Source organism: Lissotriton helveticus, chromosome 1_1 (assembly GCF_964261635.1).
Source record: "Lissotriton helveticus chromosome 1_1, aLisHel1.1, whole genome shotgun sequence".
Classification (NCBI taxonomy): Eukaryota; Metazoa; Chordata; class Amphibia; order Caudata; family Salamandridae; genus Lissotriton; species Lissotriton helveticus.
Window position 1 is genome coordinate 2,050,835,583 of NC_136057.1, and position 16,731 is coordinate 2,050,852,313.

Genomic DNA, 16,731 nt, shown 5'->3' on the forward strand with positions numbered 1-16,731 from the left:
TAAAAATCAATAAACAGGACAATTTCAATTATAAAATCAAAATCCAACACTTTAAAAAAACTTACATCATAAATACTCAATGATTATTATTTTTTTTTTAAATCTTTCTATTATTTTAAAGACAAAATAAACATGACATGATACATCAGAGGAGTCATCATTAGAACCAGAGGCCAACACTGTGCAGGAAAAAAAGTGTGAACATTAGTCCAGCATTACAGTAAGGCGTGTACTCCGGTGCCGTAACGGCAATAAATACTCAATGATTAATTATCTGTAAAAATAAATTAACAATAATTTAGAAATATTTCAAATTTAAATTACTGTAGCCGCCTGCCCTCCATCACGGTCGGCCTGAACTTTGTATTTGTACTGGCCCCTTATAATCTCAAGGAACCATTTGACCGCTATTGACTTGTAAGCACGGTTTCTGCATTTCATATTTAAAAATTCATATCTCAAGTTCTACTTATTGCATGTTTGTCGTTTTGGTCTTGTTTAACAATATTCACTACTTTTCTGAACTGGTGTGGAGTATTTTTGTGGTGTTTTCATTGTGTTACTTTTTAAGTGTTGCACAAATACCTTACACATTGTCTTTTAAGTTAAGTCTGACTACGCTATGCCAAGCTACCCGAGGGGGAGCACAGGCTAATTTAGGGTGCACACCTGACTTACCCTGACCAGAGTGGTGTCTCTACTTGGACAGGGTGCATACCTCTGCTAACTAGAGATCCCATCTCTATATTGTTTGACACTATAGTACTATAAAACAATATTAAAAACATTGATATTCTCAAAAACTATCTTGCTTAGCAAAAATAATTCTTGAAAACGATATTCTATAACACAGTTTTTTGCATCACAAGACTTTTTTTCCGATATTTATGTTTTCCGATATTATGAACTTGATATGTTGTCGAAACACCCAATTGATGAAAAATTCCCTGTCCCCTACAAATGTCTTTTGTTTTATTGGAACAATTTAATAACATAAAGGTGCTTGAAATTAAATCCAGTCCAGCTCCTTCAGCTGAGTTCTACTTTGGCATATCTCTAGGTATGTGTGTGGATTTTATTATCTATTCCCTACATTCGTTCAGGAGTTAGTGATTGTTGAGTATATCACGTAACATTTTGTGACAGCAATATGCAGCAGGATTGTTTTTCCTATAATTTACCCAGCTTTCAGGAATCACGCTTGTCAAGTAAACCAAAGGAGTGAAATCAACAGCTAGCAACAATCAATCCAAAAGGTCCAAAAGGTTAGCCTTTCTTAAAACACACAAAGGTTAAAGCAACTATTAGATTACCTGCTGCTGCAGAAGAAAACAGGATGACATTCATAAAAAATATATACTCAAAAAAACGAGGAAAAATTCAAAGGAATACTTATGGGCAAAATCAAAAATAAGAACCGACAAATAAGTAAAAATGCCAAATTATCTTATCTCAATGAACAGTGAAAGGCGTTGATAGCTATTGATCCTCAACCCCCTCCTGCAACTGGAATATTAGAATGAGAGTGTCAACTACTTATCAGCAGATTTGCAATACAGCATCAAAGAAGCAACTAAACCTTAGCAAGAACAATAGTAAATGTAAATGTGGGTGTACTTGTAAAGCGCACTGCGACTCCATGGAGTATCCTGGCGCTGAAGACCGCTGGGGAACCCATCCTGGTTTTCCCTGTGAGATGGTCCCTTTCTTGGTATCTCCAAGGTGAAACCAGGCATCCCCGGCATCTGTGGGGGGCCGTTGTAGAGATGAGACAAGCTTAATGCCCAGAGTTGCCGAGTGTGTTCCCTGGTTAGAGTAGGCACCGAGGCGAGAATTATCAAGTCCATTTTGACCCTGGTCCACGACCCTGCCGCGTCAGGAATTGAACCCTGGTCCCGGGCTGTTCTCTGCTTACGGGTCTGCCGCCTCTAACCAGTGAGCTACACCACTCCACAATAGTGTAAAAATGTCTGACCATTATTGATATTTCCCAAAAAAAAAAACTTACATGGTTACCTCATACGAAGAACACACATTTGTGGTGAACGTTGTTTACTGCACAAAGTAAAAGTAAAATAAAAACAGTTGTTTGTTCTTAAAATGTGTATTGTGAAGTGCAAATCTACATTTGTACATTTCTGTTGTGGTCAGCACAGCAGGGAATGCTGTATTTCCCTTGTATGTCAACATTATAAGCATAACTGCACAAAGGTTTTGCCTCTTGGACTGTGTTGCTCAGTTATTTGGTTAATAATTGACTCCTCTTATAATATAGCTATGTTTTTTTCTTGAATTAAATCATGAAGCATTCACCGGAAAGTCACAGATCAACAACGTCCTCCTATTCAAGAAGCAGAAGCAGTAGAGGCAGCAGAAGTAGCAGCAGTATGATATACAGTTTTGCTTCAGGTCATGAGGTAAGTACTGGGTTTTTTCCATTTTAATTCATATTAATATCTCTAATTGTTGGTGATCGTAGTTCATTAGGTCAATCAGTGTCATAGAAAAGTGAGTGACACAAGCTATGGCAGGGAACAATTGCTAATATTACATTTTTCTGAGTCATAGTTAGAAACCATGGTCTCAGAGATAAAAACATTTTTTAATTCTACAAATCAAGTGGTGAAGTGTAAAGTTGCCCACAAACTTTTCAGAATGGTCATCTAATGCTAAGTCTGGCAGGATATTAGATTTGAGGAGCTACCTTACTTGTTCTGATCTGTCCAAGTGCACTGTAGGGGCCGTATTAACTAAAGTGCCCAAGGGGTGCAACAGGAGTTTACACCCGTTTTGCACGCCCCTGGGGAAATTTTGCACTACAGAAAGGGCTGAAGACTCTTGTGCGGCCCCTTCTGTAATACCAGAAGCACATAAAGCACCAGCGCTATCTTCAAGGGGGCATTCCCTCATTTCCATGAGGGCATGCCCCGTGCAAATGAAGGAATCCCTTTACCTCTGCACTGGCGCCATATTACCGACATGGGCGTAGAGGCAAAAAAGCCCGCAGGAGGCGCACTGAGAGTGTGTCATCTTAAATGTGGTGCACTGTCCGTATGCAACCTGATGGCAGCCCTCTTGAGGGGGAAGGGGATCACTCTGACCCTCCAGACATGACCTTGCAGGCGAGTGCAGTCACTGACTGCACTCACCTGCACGGGGATCTCTAATCCCCTTCAAAAGTGCAGGTGGGTTGCTGCCTGCACTGTGAAAACACTCCGTTTTTTCACAGGAATGTGCTGCTTCCAGGACAGCACAAGTTCGAGGCTGCCCTGGGGTCAGTGCAGGGTACATTTTCACTGTTAGCGGCCCAGCACAAATAATAAAATTGCGCGATTACCATAATACGGCCTCAGATTTATGTGAATTCTGGTTTCCTTGTGCAAACAGCTCCACACTGTAGTCAGATAAGACACCAAAAGGCACCTTCATTCTGCCAGAAGCTAAATTGGGATGCTTAATTTGCCAATCTTTGTAGGATTGCTCATCAGTCCATGGATGACAATGGTGCAAGTGAAAAGAGCACTTCTGATTACTTCCAACAATTTGGGGTTCTTCTTTTTCCAAAAACTGCAACTGGATTTGTGGGCAGAATCTAGTAGGAACACACCCACTATTGGTTACTGTTTTAGCCTACTGGTAAGTTTTTCAGGTCTTCGAGGCACGGATTATAGTGTTTCCTAGCAGTTGCCCCATTTCTTCAGTAATATCTATCGCAACAATAGTGAAGATTGTAAGTTGTAGCTGCTGAGTTCAGTTGCCACTATGCCTGAGAGACTAATAGGCTCTGTTGCCTGCAAAGATGCCTGTTCTTTCTTCAAGTGAAACCAAACACCTAGTTACCTGTCATTTAAAGGGAACCGATCACTCTTTTCAATTTGAGTTTTAGATCAATGTTTTATTATCTTCCAACAGGATTAAATATAAGAGCTGCCTTCAGAGGGATTTGAACAAAAAGTTGTATTTCAGTTTAACAGTTAAAATGTATAATATATGTAGGGCCAATATGCACAATGTCTTGCCTTACCCAGCCCAAAGGCCTTTTTGGAGTGAGTAATATTTTAAGCTCATTAATGTTCACCACAACAATGCTGCCTAGATTTAGAAAAAGTGAAATCTTTACAATTTATCCCAGGGACATTGTAAGTACTGAATTTGAGGATTTTTCCGGGTTGCTGGCTCTAGGAGGAACAGTTTGGTATCTATAGGCACCCATGTTTTGCTCCGTTGTTTACTTAAAATTTCAGATTGGTATGTTCTTTTTATCCCTATTAATCCTGGATTGTGTCTCTGTTGAAGTCTTTGAGGAAAACAGTATGTGATGGTTCAAGCAGACTTCTGCCATGTTTCATTCCATGAGGTTCTAAGGAAGGGGTTAGATTGACCAATAATGTCTCTAGAACAAAAACATATTACTGCCTAATCCCTTTTGCGCAAACATCACAGTTAGTAGATTCAACTTAAGACATTTTAGTCATACGAGTTGATCTGCAGTCTCCTGTTGGCGTGAGAATGTGATTCGCGTTTGTTATACTTAATCATTTGGAGAAATCAATTTTGAGTCAGTAAGATTAACAGGGCTGTTTGATTGTCACACTGTGTTTGCCCTTTTAGCACATCGGAACCTTTATAACACTGTCAATGACATGAAAAAGCCTGAGTAACTGGCAGTGTTAAATGAGTTATTCTAGCAACAGATTTGGTACTCCATATTTTTCGATGATTAATATTTCAGAAGTTATTTCTTTTCTATGAATTTGAACAGAATGTCCTCTGATTCCCTAATGGAAAGCATATAAGCCCAAACTGCCATTTTGCCAGGAGGCTGGAGGGTGGGGGCTGGTTGTGGTGCATGTGGGGACTGGTTTCGTGCTGGTGCTCAAGCCAATTCTGGTTGTCAAACGGGATTTTAAACACAGTTTAAAATAAGGCTTTGCATGTTCCAATCAATGATTATTATCTTCCTGCAATTGGATTACAGTCCCTAAGTCCGACATACAGAGGGTAATTGCAGCCAAACAATGAGCACTATATATAGTTTTTATTCAGATTGTTGAATGAAATTATGGCAATTACTTTCATAGGAGAATGGAATGGGCATATATTTTACTGACACATGCCTCTGGCCTGATCGAAGATTGTGGGATTCAGCCCTACCTCATGGTTTCAACCACCATGAAGTGTAGCTATCAATTGTGCAGGAGATACAGTGGCACTAGGTCCAAGAGGCATGACGGACCAAATGAATCCAGAGTGTTTATTAACATGCCACTTATTCTCCATACTCACATTAAAGCCTATCACACCATTGCTAAACCGCTGCTCTTAGGGCCCAATTATGACTTTTTGCAGTTCGGCATGGGCGGCATACCACAGCCTTGCCCCGACACTGCCATGAGTCGACGCCACCCGCCTGACAGATTACAATTCAAAAGTGGTCTGGCGGTGTGGCAGTTCCTGCTGCGATGACTCTTTCAAAGGGGGCAGTGCCTTTGTAAAAGGCACCACAATGGGAACGCCACACAAAGTTCCTGTACAGCATGGACTGTAACGTTAATGCCATGCAGGAACTGTTGTGCTTGCAGACGGGAGACATGTTGTTCCCCCTGTATGCATCCACAGAGCGTGAGGCACCTGAGTTTTCTCTCCACCACGGTTTTCATGGCAGTGGAACCGCCATAAAAACCGTGGCAGAGAAGAAACTTGAAATATACTTGGCAGGACCATGGAGGTCCCACCAAGCATATTGAAGCCTCTGGGGAACGTGGTGCCCTGGCATTTGTGGAGGTCCTATGGTGGTCCAACCACCCGGTCCAACCACCCAGGTCATATTGGGGCAGTCAGATCGCCAGTGCGGAAGTGGCTGGTTCACCACCGCCGTGCATGAGTCTGAAAGTCCTCGGACCACCAGACTCGTAGTTGGGCCCTTAGTGTGTGTCTGAAACTGGAGAGGACCGTCTTTAATACAGTGATGTTCTAGTTCTTACTTCACTTATTTAAAATATATGGAACTGGCTCATAAATAGTGAACTGACTTGCTGCGATTCCTCTCTTCATAAAGTATGTGGGCTGGTTTGACAACATTTTCTTATGGTTCCAATACTACCACTGAATTCAAATAGCTTTTGGAATTTGGCATTGAAAGCATGGTGTCTTTTTTTTTTTTAAACATATCTTTATTGCACAATTTTTTAACAGAACCCACCCTTCAAATTTACCCAGGCACTTATCCACCCCCCCCCCTCCGGACACTTTTCACAGGTAATTTTGAAAAAAATAAAAATACAAATAAATAAATAAATGAAGAAGAGAAGAAAAGAAAATGAAAGAAGAGCGGAATACATTTCATTACAGCTTAGTCAAAAAATCAGCGAAGGATTAACTCGTTTTCAAGTCATATTGGTTTAAATTTTTGGATGTTATACATTACACTTTAGAATTCTGTATGTTCCATCCACTGTATCAGGGGATCCCAAATTTCGAGGCCTTTTTTTCCTTCTAACCCCCTTCCTCCTATATATTGCTATTTCTAAGCTAAAAGTAGCTAAAAATCTTGACCGCCACTGATGAAAAGTTGGGGGATTTGGGTCCAGCCAGCTAGATGCCAGACATATCCTAAAAACGGCCATAGAGATAAAGATCAATCCCTGTATTCCTTTTGGTCTGAGGTTTTCATCAATGCCGAGTATTATTTCGGCTGTTGAGATTTCTATTCTTGTGTTCCATATTCCAGACAGAAAATTAGAGATTTCACGTCTAAATATTCTTAGGGAATCGCTTGTAGCAAATATATGTATTATATCGGCTTCGTGTAATGCACATCTTGGACATTGAGTACCTTTACCGGTGCCCCATTTAGCTATTTTACGTGGTGTGTAATATAAATGAAAAAAACTTTTATAAAATTGTGCTTGTAGTTTGGGTGAAATTAGTATCGTTTGCGAGAGCTGATATGCCTGTTGGACTGAGCCTTCGTTTATGTGTAATTTATTTTGCCATTTGAGGGAGTGTTTATCCAAATCGTCCGGTAATGAAGAGATTAGATTGTTATAAATTTCCCCTATTTTGACTGTGGTGTTCCGGGTAACTACCTCGATTGCCTGAATTTTATGAAACTCTGCATTTCCACCCCCCTTTTTCATTAAAAAATCTCTAATTTGAAGGTACTTAAAAAAATCTCTATGTCCTAGCCCAAACTCGCACTTTAATTCTTCGAATGATTTAAAGCCAGTTGATGAAAAAAAAGGACCACATTTGGTGATCCCTAGGTTAGCCCATCTTTGCATACACAAGTCAGAAAATATTTCTGGTAGATTGCTGTTTTGGCAAAGGCTTGTGTAGTGGGAATACGGTCCGATGCCAAGAAGTTTGCGTATATTTTTCCATGCAATGTAAATGCCTGCGAGTGTTTTAAAACAAACTTTTTTAAAGTGGTTGTCATAAATTAATCGCCACAGATGTTCTCCTGTATCCGAGCCTAGGATGAGTTCTTGGGGAGTCGGGACCCCTCCTACTTGTACCGGTTGTCTGTTGGGGTCATTAAGGTTTTACAATACTTCAATAATGTAGCCCACCAATAAATCTTGAGATTAGGGACAGAGAGGCCTCCTCTGTCTCTTGGAAGTGACATAAACTTGTAAGCTCTGCGTGATCTTTTATATCCCCATATAAATCCAGAAAAAATGCTCTCTATTTCTCTAAAGATTTGCTGTTCAAAATTTAGGCAGATGGTTCTGAAGAGGTATAGAAATTTCGGTAAATAAATCATTTTGATGACGTTACATCTGCCAATTAGGGTGAGGTGTAAATTATGTAGTTTACTTACATTTTTCATTGTTTGCTTCAAAAGTGGATCCATATTAATTTTTACTAATTGGTCTAGGTTGGAAGTGATGTTAACGCCCGGGTGTGGTGTCAATGTCTCTGTACTCCTTGTGACAATCCCCTCAAGAGTTTTCTATTTTTTTGTCATTTGCATATTCTAAAGTTCTTGCCAAAAGTGCTTTCTCCATGCAAATATTTTATATTTCTTTATTTCTTCTGGACTGTTTCTCTTGTGAGTGCCACATTTGACTCCATGCCAAAGCTTTCATGCTTACTGCATCAATTTATACTATTTTATTTTTGATTTGTCACCTTGAATGGTATTTTATTTCATTGAGTTTGTATGTCATGTACATATACATGATACCCCACTGCCTGTTCCATCTCCAACCTATTCATTTCTGAGACACACTTGTCCCTGTCCTTGGAGAATAAACTCCTCTTTTCTACAGACTGTCTAGCATGAACCATCAACCCCTTTACGACTAATTGCGGGGTCCCTAAGGTCTCTGGTCTATAACTAACAACACTAATATACACCGAAATACAGACCGGGAGAGTAAATCTAAATTTGGTTATCACTCTATTCTTCTGCCTCCCTTGATTTCAAAGTGACGGCCTGTCGTGTTAGAAATGTGGGACATTTCACCACTTTGCCAATCACTCCAGTCGGCAAAATCACAGCCTTATTCTTACGGCTTTTATATAGCCCCCATCTGTTTCATTGCCCTAGGTAGACCATCCCTGTACACCATTTACCCCTTCTAAGATGGCCGCCACGGTAGGGAAGCCTTGTCCCTTCACAGATGGCTGACACGCGCTCATGCTACTGCGCATGCGCAGCCTGGGTGGTTCGGCCACGCCCACTGACGGGGCGCAACGCGGCAAAGTCGCGGTTGTGCAGCATATAATCCTGCCGACCCCTCCGGGACAGGACCAGCTGTTTCGCGCTACCGGTTGGAGCGCCGTGCGTGGGGGGTAGGTCTTTCCACCCTTGCTGTTCGGTGTCCAGGTAAGAGCGTGTGTGAATATGTGAGGAGAGACATGCAGTGGACGTTGTGTTTGCGTGATTGGCCCTTCCGGGGAGAGTGTTATCACAGGTTTCTCCCCGCTCTGTGGCCAAATGGACATTCACCTGGCCGTCGGGTGCCCAGCAGAGGCGGCAGACATTAGGACCGGGAGGGGCATGGCCCTCCGAACCTCTGTGACGGTGTGCGGGCAGGGACCACCGGTCCGGACCCAAACGGCCCCGAACGCGGAGGCGGGGCGGGTCGTGCTCCATGGCCTGCTGCTGCATGCCGTGTATGGCTACCCACTGGCAGGGCTGGCCGGCAGGTCGAGGGGGAGGGGGGACTGAGATGGCTTTCCCTGGTCCCTCCCTTCATTCAATCGCAGTCCTTCCAGTCAGGCCGAGCGTCCGGTTACCCACCTGGCCTAACTGAGATTAACTATCCCATTCTCCTCCTTTAAACAAACCCTCTGGGTTCCTGTATTTGTTCCTCCTGTTACAGGTATTTTACCTCCTCGAACAGCCCCACGGGAACGGACTGCGGGGCCCTCCAGGGTTGTATTTTAGGGTAAGCTCAAAACCAGTCATGCATTATTTATTGTTGTGGTAACCTCTTCTTTCTAGTGTTATTGGTTTTAACCCTATATGACACTGCCATAATTTCCATGAATTGACATGCTACTTTAACCATGCCTACCATTGTGTAATTGGAGGTTCAGACCTCATAGACTATTGTTGTATGGGTTATGGAGCACTTTCTTGGATCCTAGGTTTAGTAGGAATTGTATCCACCTAATGTTAAAGTGGTATTCCTTTACATATTTCTTCTAGGTTCCCCCTTAGAGTAGGACCTGTTGGCTTGCTCCCTGATTGACCCAGTGAGGTTGTATCTTTTTACTTTTATCCTTTATTTTTTCACTGTGTAGTACATCTCTATTGAGGTCCTAAAGAATTGCCAGACAGGCATGAAACATGTCGACCTTTTAGAGGGTTGAGTCAGTCCGCTGTCAAGTAAACAGTTTCTTTCTCCCCTCCCACCCTTTTAATAAGGGAGTCAGCCACCCGAATAAAAATCCTTGTGGACTGACTCACCTCCTTTTAAACCTCACTTTCCCCTCACGACTACACCACCACCAGACCCCTCACACGCACTCAAACTATTGGCTAGAACAAAAGATCTCCAACAAAGAGCGCCTACGGCGCCCGTCAGACATTGCAGCGCCAGTCTGACAAGGAGCAGGAGACCAATGATGAAGCATGACACCTAGATTTCTGGGTGTGTGAGGTCCCCTAGTTCCAACAAGGGAACACCCAGTTCCCTGACTTTGGTTTTGTCTCCATATTCCCATACCTCCTTTTGATCTCCGGGGAACTCAGTATTCTTTTTGCTTACATGTACATATGTGTGTTACAAAACTCTAAAAATTGGTCAACATCCCTGAAAGTAATTCTAGCTGAGTTTTCAAGTATTATAATATGCAGGCTGCTGTATACAATGACATCCATGTCAGTGCTTGCATACAATTCTGCTACTTGCCATTCTTCTCCTGGACTCCATGATAATCTGCATGGTGTTTCTTGAATGTTTAGTGACTGTCCATTAGGGAAAGCGTTATATACACAAACACACACACCAGGAATTATTTGCTGCACTACTATAATGGAGAGTGAGAAAGATCAGCACGATATAGTAAATCCATCCTCATCCCCCTGAAAAGTGGCTCTTATCAGAATTGTTCAATGAGAGACACAAGCCTGAATGAGGTGAGAGATGTGTTTAATTCACTAACTTTGAAGTCAGAGTATTTTATTGTGATGGAACCTATTGCAAAATAACTTTACCAATGCCATATTTTCAGATTTTCACAAACACCATGAAGATTCGCAAGCATAAAACATTTTAGTGGCACGCAAACAATGTGTCATGTGTCAGGTCACAGGTACATAGCTGGAGGCCAGGAAAGGGAACTTGTTGGGTAGGTAAATAGGCTGCAGTTCCTAGAGGTATGATAGTAATTAAAGAGTCCTTTTCAGAAAATTATCTCATCCTGAGAGCAGAGAGAAAGGAGAAGGATTGCTTCATAAGATGATAGTAAGGAAGCCAGGAGGGTTCGGTGTCCACATGACAGTGAGATCTAAGAGGTAAGAGGTAAGTCAAACCAGGAGAGTTAGGAAGGGGCTAGGGTTGTGTAGGAAATGCTGGTGAATCAAGGATTCATTCCCAAGTTTCTTCGTCCTAATTTTTCCTGACCTGTTTTTGTTGGCCTTTCGACTTTGGGCATTTTACCACTGCAGATCAGTACCAAAGTGCATATGGTCTCTGTGTAAATTGTAATTATGAATGGTTATCCATGATTGCCATATTTGATTTACTGGTATGTTTCTAGTAAGGTGCACTGAGTTAGCCAGGGCCTGTAAATCATATGGAACTAGTGGGCTTACAGCACTGATTGTTCCTCCCACATTAGTAGTTCAGTAAATGTATTTCAGACATACCACTGCACAGTTTCTAATTGCCATGTCGACCTGGCAAGTGCACTTACTTGCCAGGCCCTACCCTTCCCTTTTCCTACATGTAAGGCACCCTTCAGGTAAGCCCAGGGTACTCCGATGGGCAGGGTGCAGTGTATGTGAAGTTAAGACATGTACTGCTGTGGGTGACATGTCCTGATAGTGAAATCCTGCCACTTTCATTTTTCAATATAGAAAGGATATCTGTACCATAGGCTAACATTGGAGTTGCTTTGTAGCATCTTAAAAGTATAACTTTCTACTGGGATAAGATAGAGAAAAATAGTTCAGGCTCTCTGAACTCAAAATCTAATAGCACATTTTGTTTTAGCAAGGTCGTCTTTAAATTGTGTGTTTTAAAATGCCATTTTTAGAAATAATGCATTTTCTTGTTTAACCATTCTGTATTTGTGTTTTCACTGTCTGCGTATAGAGTGACAGGGGTTGTGGATGTTCATTCACTGTAGACATTCACAAGGGGGGTTGTGTTGTCCTGCCTTTCCTGGGTGACTCATTGCTGAGCTAAATAGATCTAGGCTGCATTTAGAGTGGTGGGAAGAGTTTCACCAGCACCTGCATAGGCTGTGTCTCCTTTGCACAATGCTGTCTCTGTTTCCTGTAGTGATTCTGGGTCAGAGAGGACAGAACTGGTTTGGACTGGGTCCATAGACCTTTGCCACAGAGAGAACAAAGAGAAAATGGGGGGGGTAAATATTGGACCTTAAACTCCAGAGAATTGGATCACTTCTGGACTCAAGTGGAACCTTTGCAAAGGAGAAGAGCTGTAGAACTGTAAGGAGGAGTACTGCCCCTTTGCTGTGTGTGCTTTGCTGGGTTGGCCTGCAGGTGCTGCTTCTGACAAGGAGAGGACAAGGACTGGAACTTTGCTGTGAACCTGCTTGAAGAAGAATCTCCAAGGGCTTCTGTGTGCTTGCCTCCTTTTCTGAAGTCTCGGTCACAAAGAGTTCACCTGCACCCATTGACCAGCATGTTGACTCCTCTGTGGATTCATGTATTCAAAAAGGCACCAATTTTAGTTCCTGGGCCCTGAGGATTGTGTGGTTTGTGCTGCAGAGCATGTAAAACAACTTCAATGCCGTCAGCAACCCCACCAGTGATGCTGTGACCTGCACAGAGGCCAGAGCACTGCTTGTGAAGTGCTCAACATACTGCCCCATCTGCACCACAACTCTGACGCCCTTTGGTGCCTGCTGAAACCTGCAGTTATCGACCTTCCCGAAGCCAGCACTCACACCGATGTGTCACTTCAAGCACCAGGATAATATTATCGCAGAGCTGATAACCGTCGAGGATGACCTCACAAACTCTTCGATGTCACATCGCCTCCTTGCCCACACCGCCTAACTTCCCCTTTCCTGGTCACAACGGCTTGCCTCCTCGTGGACTCAATGTCTTGCCTAGCTCATGGCAGCAAGGAACAGGCTTCATCTCAGCATCAACGCCTCACCTTCACAATGACGTGCATCCTCTGTTGACTTCGTACATGTACTGTTGTTTAGGGGTCCGTGTGACTCCGCTTCCAGCCCGCGCACCTCGTGGTTGGTGCCGTACCAAAGGGGGGGCTATTTTGTTTCTACAGTTCTATTTTTGAAAGTAATCATTTTAAAAGTGATATCTTGATACATGCATATTGGTTTTTTGTCATTTTGGTCTTGTTTGGTTTGGATAAACATACTTTATTTTTCTAATGTGGTACTCTGTGTTTGGAGAACAAATACTTTACACATTGCCTGTGGGACAAGCCTGTGTGGTTGTGCCAAGCTACCAAGGGGGTGAGCAAGGGTAATCTAAAGTGTGCAACACCCTTACCCTGACTAGAAAGGAGGGGGGCTACTTGGACAAAGGCGCCTACCTGTGCCAATTAGAGGCTGCCATTTCTAACAGGTAGAATAAAGAAATGAGTGCAAAAAGAGGTCTAACTCCCAAAAGGCAGCCTGAAGAGAAATTGCCTATTGGTAAAGCCATCACCAAGCAGGTAAAAGAGCACCCATACGAAAGGTTGTAATAAGACAACTTTTCCAGGGTAGATACCGTAGCAAAGCCATCCATGTATTGTAGCAAGCCTGTATAGCTGTAGGAGGTATTGTAGGTGATGCTGCTAGAAAGCCATTATCTTAAGTGACAGGTATGATTGGGAAGGGTAGCATTTTTAATTATCTACATTGTGTTTGTAAGATGGTAAATGCTGTCATAAATGACAAAAAGTGAAATATATATTATTTAAAACTGTTAGGAGTACGTTAAGATTGATGTGGAATGAGTCACTGGGTTAGTATTCTGGGAAGATCTTCATTTTTGGCAATATCTGTTTTGCAAAATTCGATCTTGTTATATTGACAAAATAATGTGTCAGATCTCAAAAAAGCAATGCATTCCACCCTCACACTGACCAATGATGGAATGAATCGATGTGTTCCATCTAAGCATGACCTAATGATGAATACACATTTTTTCAAAATATCACAAAAGAAAAAATATTAAAATGCATTGTAAAAATAGAGAACGTTTTTGTACAGCAAAACGAACAGGGACACTAAAAGACCTGTTACAAAAAAAAATGTGCATTATATAAAGAAATGTAACTACTAAATTAAAATGGGTGTTGTGTTTAGTACGACATCGATAATATTAACTATCTATGAAGCGAAAATAGAATTAATTTAGTCAAACTGCTTTGTTGCAAAATAGAATGATCTAATTCCATTCATCTTTGTTCGATTCACAATGTGTATCATAAAAGAATGCATCGAAGCAGCACTATGTATAGAATCAAAAACCAGTAATGTTAGTAGACAGGCATATTTTGGTAAACAGCAGTTAATGATTTTCTTCCCAGAGAAGTAGTGCTACAATCACACATATAAACAAATTAGGGAGCAATTGCAAGTATAAAACGCCGGCCTACATTGTTTAAAACTTAAAGATTTCATCAGAGGTACAATAAAAGTTCTTCTCAGGTCTGTATAAAGTTTACAAAAGAACAAGATGTAAATCGTTGATTGTTTAGACAAATTATCACATGGACAAGGCATTAATTCCCTAGACAAATTGTTGACATTTGGAAAAGACGTTAAACGGTGAAATAAATCTAAACTAAAACGTGTTAAAACAAATCTATGTTGTGCATTAAAAACATTAAAAAGATACAGGCATTGAAAATGTAGTAAAGACCATTTGATTATGTTGAACAGTTGGTTTCGCTAGTCCACTGTAAATCTAATTTCCCCCAAAAGATTTAGACACTCAGTATTAGGTGCTTTCCTCGTAATACTATTCAGGCTTTCCGGTCGTTCATAATATTGCGGTTGGTTAATATCTAACATAAAGTTCCTAATAAACTTTCACCATGGAACTTTTAGTGGGGATTCAGGGTGACAGAAGTCCTTTACTAAGGCCCATTAAATTCCATATACTCTGAAGTCCAGATCTTATGCCAGAGAAGAACTGGCTGTAACCTTATCAAATCTGTTAAGTGGGTAGCACCACGTTCAGAGTGGCTTACATAATTTAAACAACTAATAGGAAGGGCCAAAAGATTTTTTTTTAAATGCATTTTTCACCACCTGTAGTGGTTCCACATTAACATACCACCACAGCTCAGAGCCATACATAGCAATGGTTCTACATTTTGCATTATAAATAGTTAGCATTTGCTTTGGCTGTTTACAACCCAATTTCCTTGCAAACTTGCACAAGGCCGTGATAGAACGAACAAATTGCAGCCTTCTTGAGTTAATTGCACTTTTCCAACTCCCCTCACAGTCGAATAAAATTCCCAGGTACCAAAAAGTGAGAGTTAGTGGAATAATATCTTTCCCTATAAAAATATTACGCATTTTAGTAGAACTTTTTCCTACTTTCATAGCGAACGTTTTGCATATGTTAATTCGCAACCCCGGATTCTCCATAAAATGCACAAAATGATCCAGGAGTTGCTGCAGAGCTAATGGAGTATGCACCATAAGTACTGCATAGTCTGCATAAAGCAGGACAGGTGTTGGGCGTTGCTTGATATGTGGCAAGTGTGTTACCTAAATCATTAATCTACAAATTAAATAAAAAGGGGGCGAGCACACATCCTAGGCGAACCCCTTTTTCAATGCTAAAGGAACGTGTACATTCAACCTTTAAACCAAAGCAAACCCTACCACAACTTGTTGAATATGAGTATTTTAGGAAGTTGACAATGGTACGGTCTATACCCATTGAGGGCATAACAGACCAAACAGACCTGAGCTTATCATGGATTAAGGAATCAAAAGCAGTCGACAAGTCGACAAAAAAAAAAAAAATAATTGCCTCTTTTGATATGAGCATACTTGCCTAAACACAAATTCAAATTGATGGCTTGATACGTGGTCCAAATTCCTTTTCGGAAACCATACTGTAAATCCGAAATAATATTGTTGCAATCTGTCCAGCTTTGCAGTCTACTTAGAATTATACGACAAACAACCTTAACTAGAGAGTCTAGCAGTAAAATGGGTCTATAATGTTTGGGGAAGTTGCGGGCTCCTTTTAAAAAATTGGTACAATGTGGGACTCAGACTATGAAATTTGAACCGAACACTCTGGCATGATCTAAAAACAAGGGGCAAGAAGTGGCTCCAAAGCTCAATGTTAGCTTTAAACAAATCGATCAGAACCCCTTCAGGCCCTGGTGCTTTACCTCCCTTGCTTGAGTCCATGGCCAGAATGACCTTTTCAAGAGTAAAATTCAAACCAATCATATGTGAAAGTAGGGAATGGATTGCCCACCAACGGGGCTGATATATAGTTACTACCACCACACTTTCTTTGATAATAAAAATATAATTTTAAGTTTGCCCCAACTACACCCTGGAGGCAATAATTTTAGTGTGTGTCATTTACGAGTGGTTGTTCCAAGATGTTCCGAGATGTTTTCGTTAATGGTCTTGAACTGAAGTTTAATACCAATAGTGTTACATTTTCTGGTGACACTGTACTGGGAAACTCAGTAAACAGATACATACTCCACAGATGTGTTATTTACCCTTAAACTGAAGGATGACTACAAACATCCTTGTACTGCATTATGAAGTTGAGCAAGTACTATGAAACAAGGAATGCCTTCAATCATGTTCACTTATTTAGTGTTGGACTGCCCATGTTTTGTATCAGACATTAACCCATGGGGCTGGAGCTGTGGAGGTTGGCTTTTGTAGGTAGAGGGCAATGTTATTATCTCCGCTACTTTCTCTGGCTGGCCCAGGTTAATTGCAGCTGGCACACGGCTTGCTTTAGGAGAGATAGAGGAAAGACAGAGAGAGAGGTATAAGAGGAGGAGAAGTGTGGCTCAGGGGTTAGAGGCAGCAGACCCGGAAGCTGAGATCGGTCCTGGACCAGGG

At 41.5% G+C, this 16,731-nt stretch overlaps 1 protein-coding gene across 1 annotated transcript in view; it reads left to right on the plus strand.

The window, feature by feature from the left end:
* LOC144766461 (vitellogenin-1-like) overlaps window positions 1-16,731 on the plus strand; it is a 1,095,729-nt gene that overhangs the window by 815,336 nt on the left and 263,662 nt on the right. Inside the window, exon 24 of the mRNA XM_078650353.1 lies at window positions 2,307-2,417. Coding sequence (XP_078506479.1) covers window positions 2,307-2,417 — 111 coding nt within the window. The remainder of the gene's footprint in view (window positions 1-2,306; window positions 2,418-16,731) is intronic.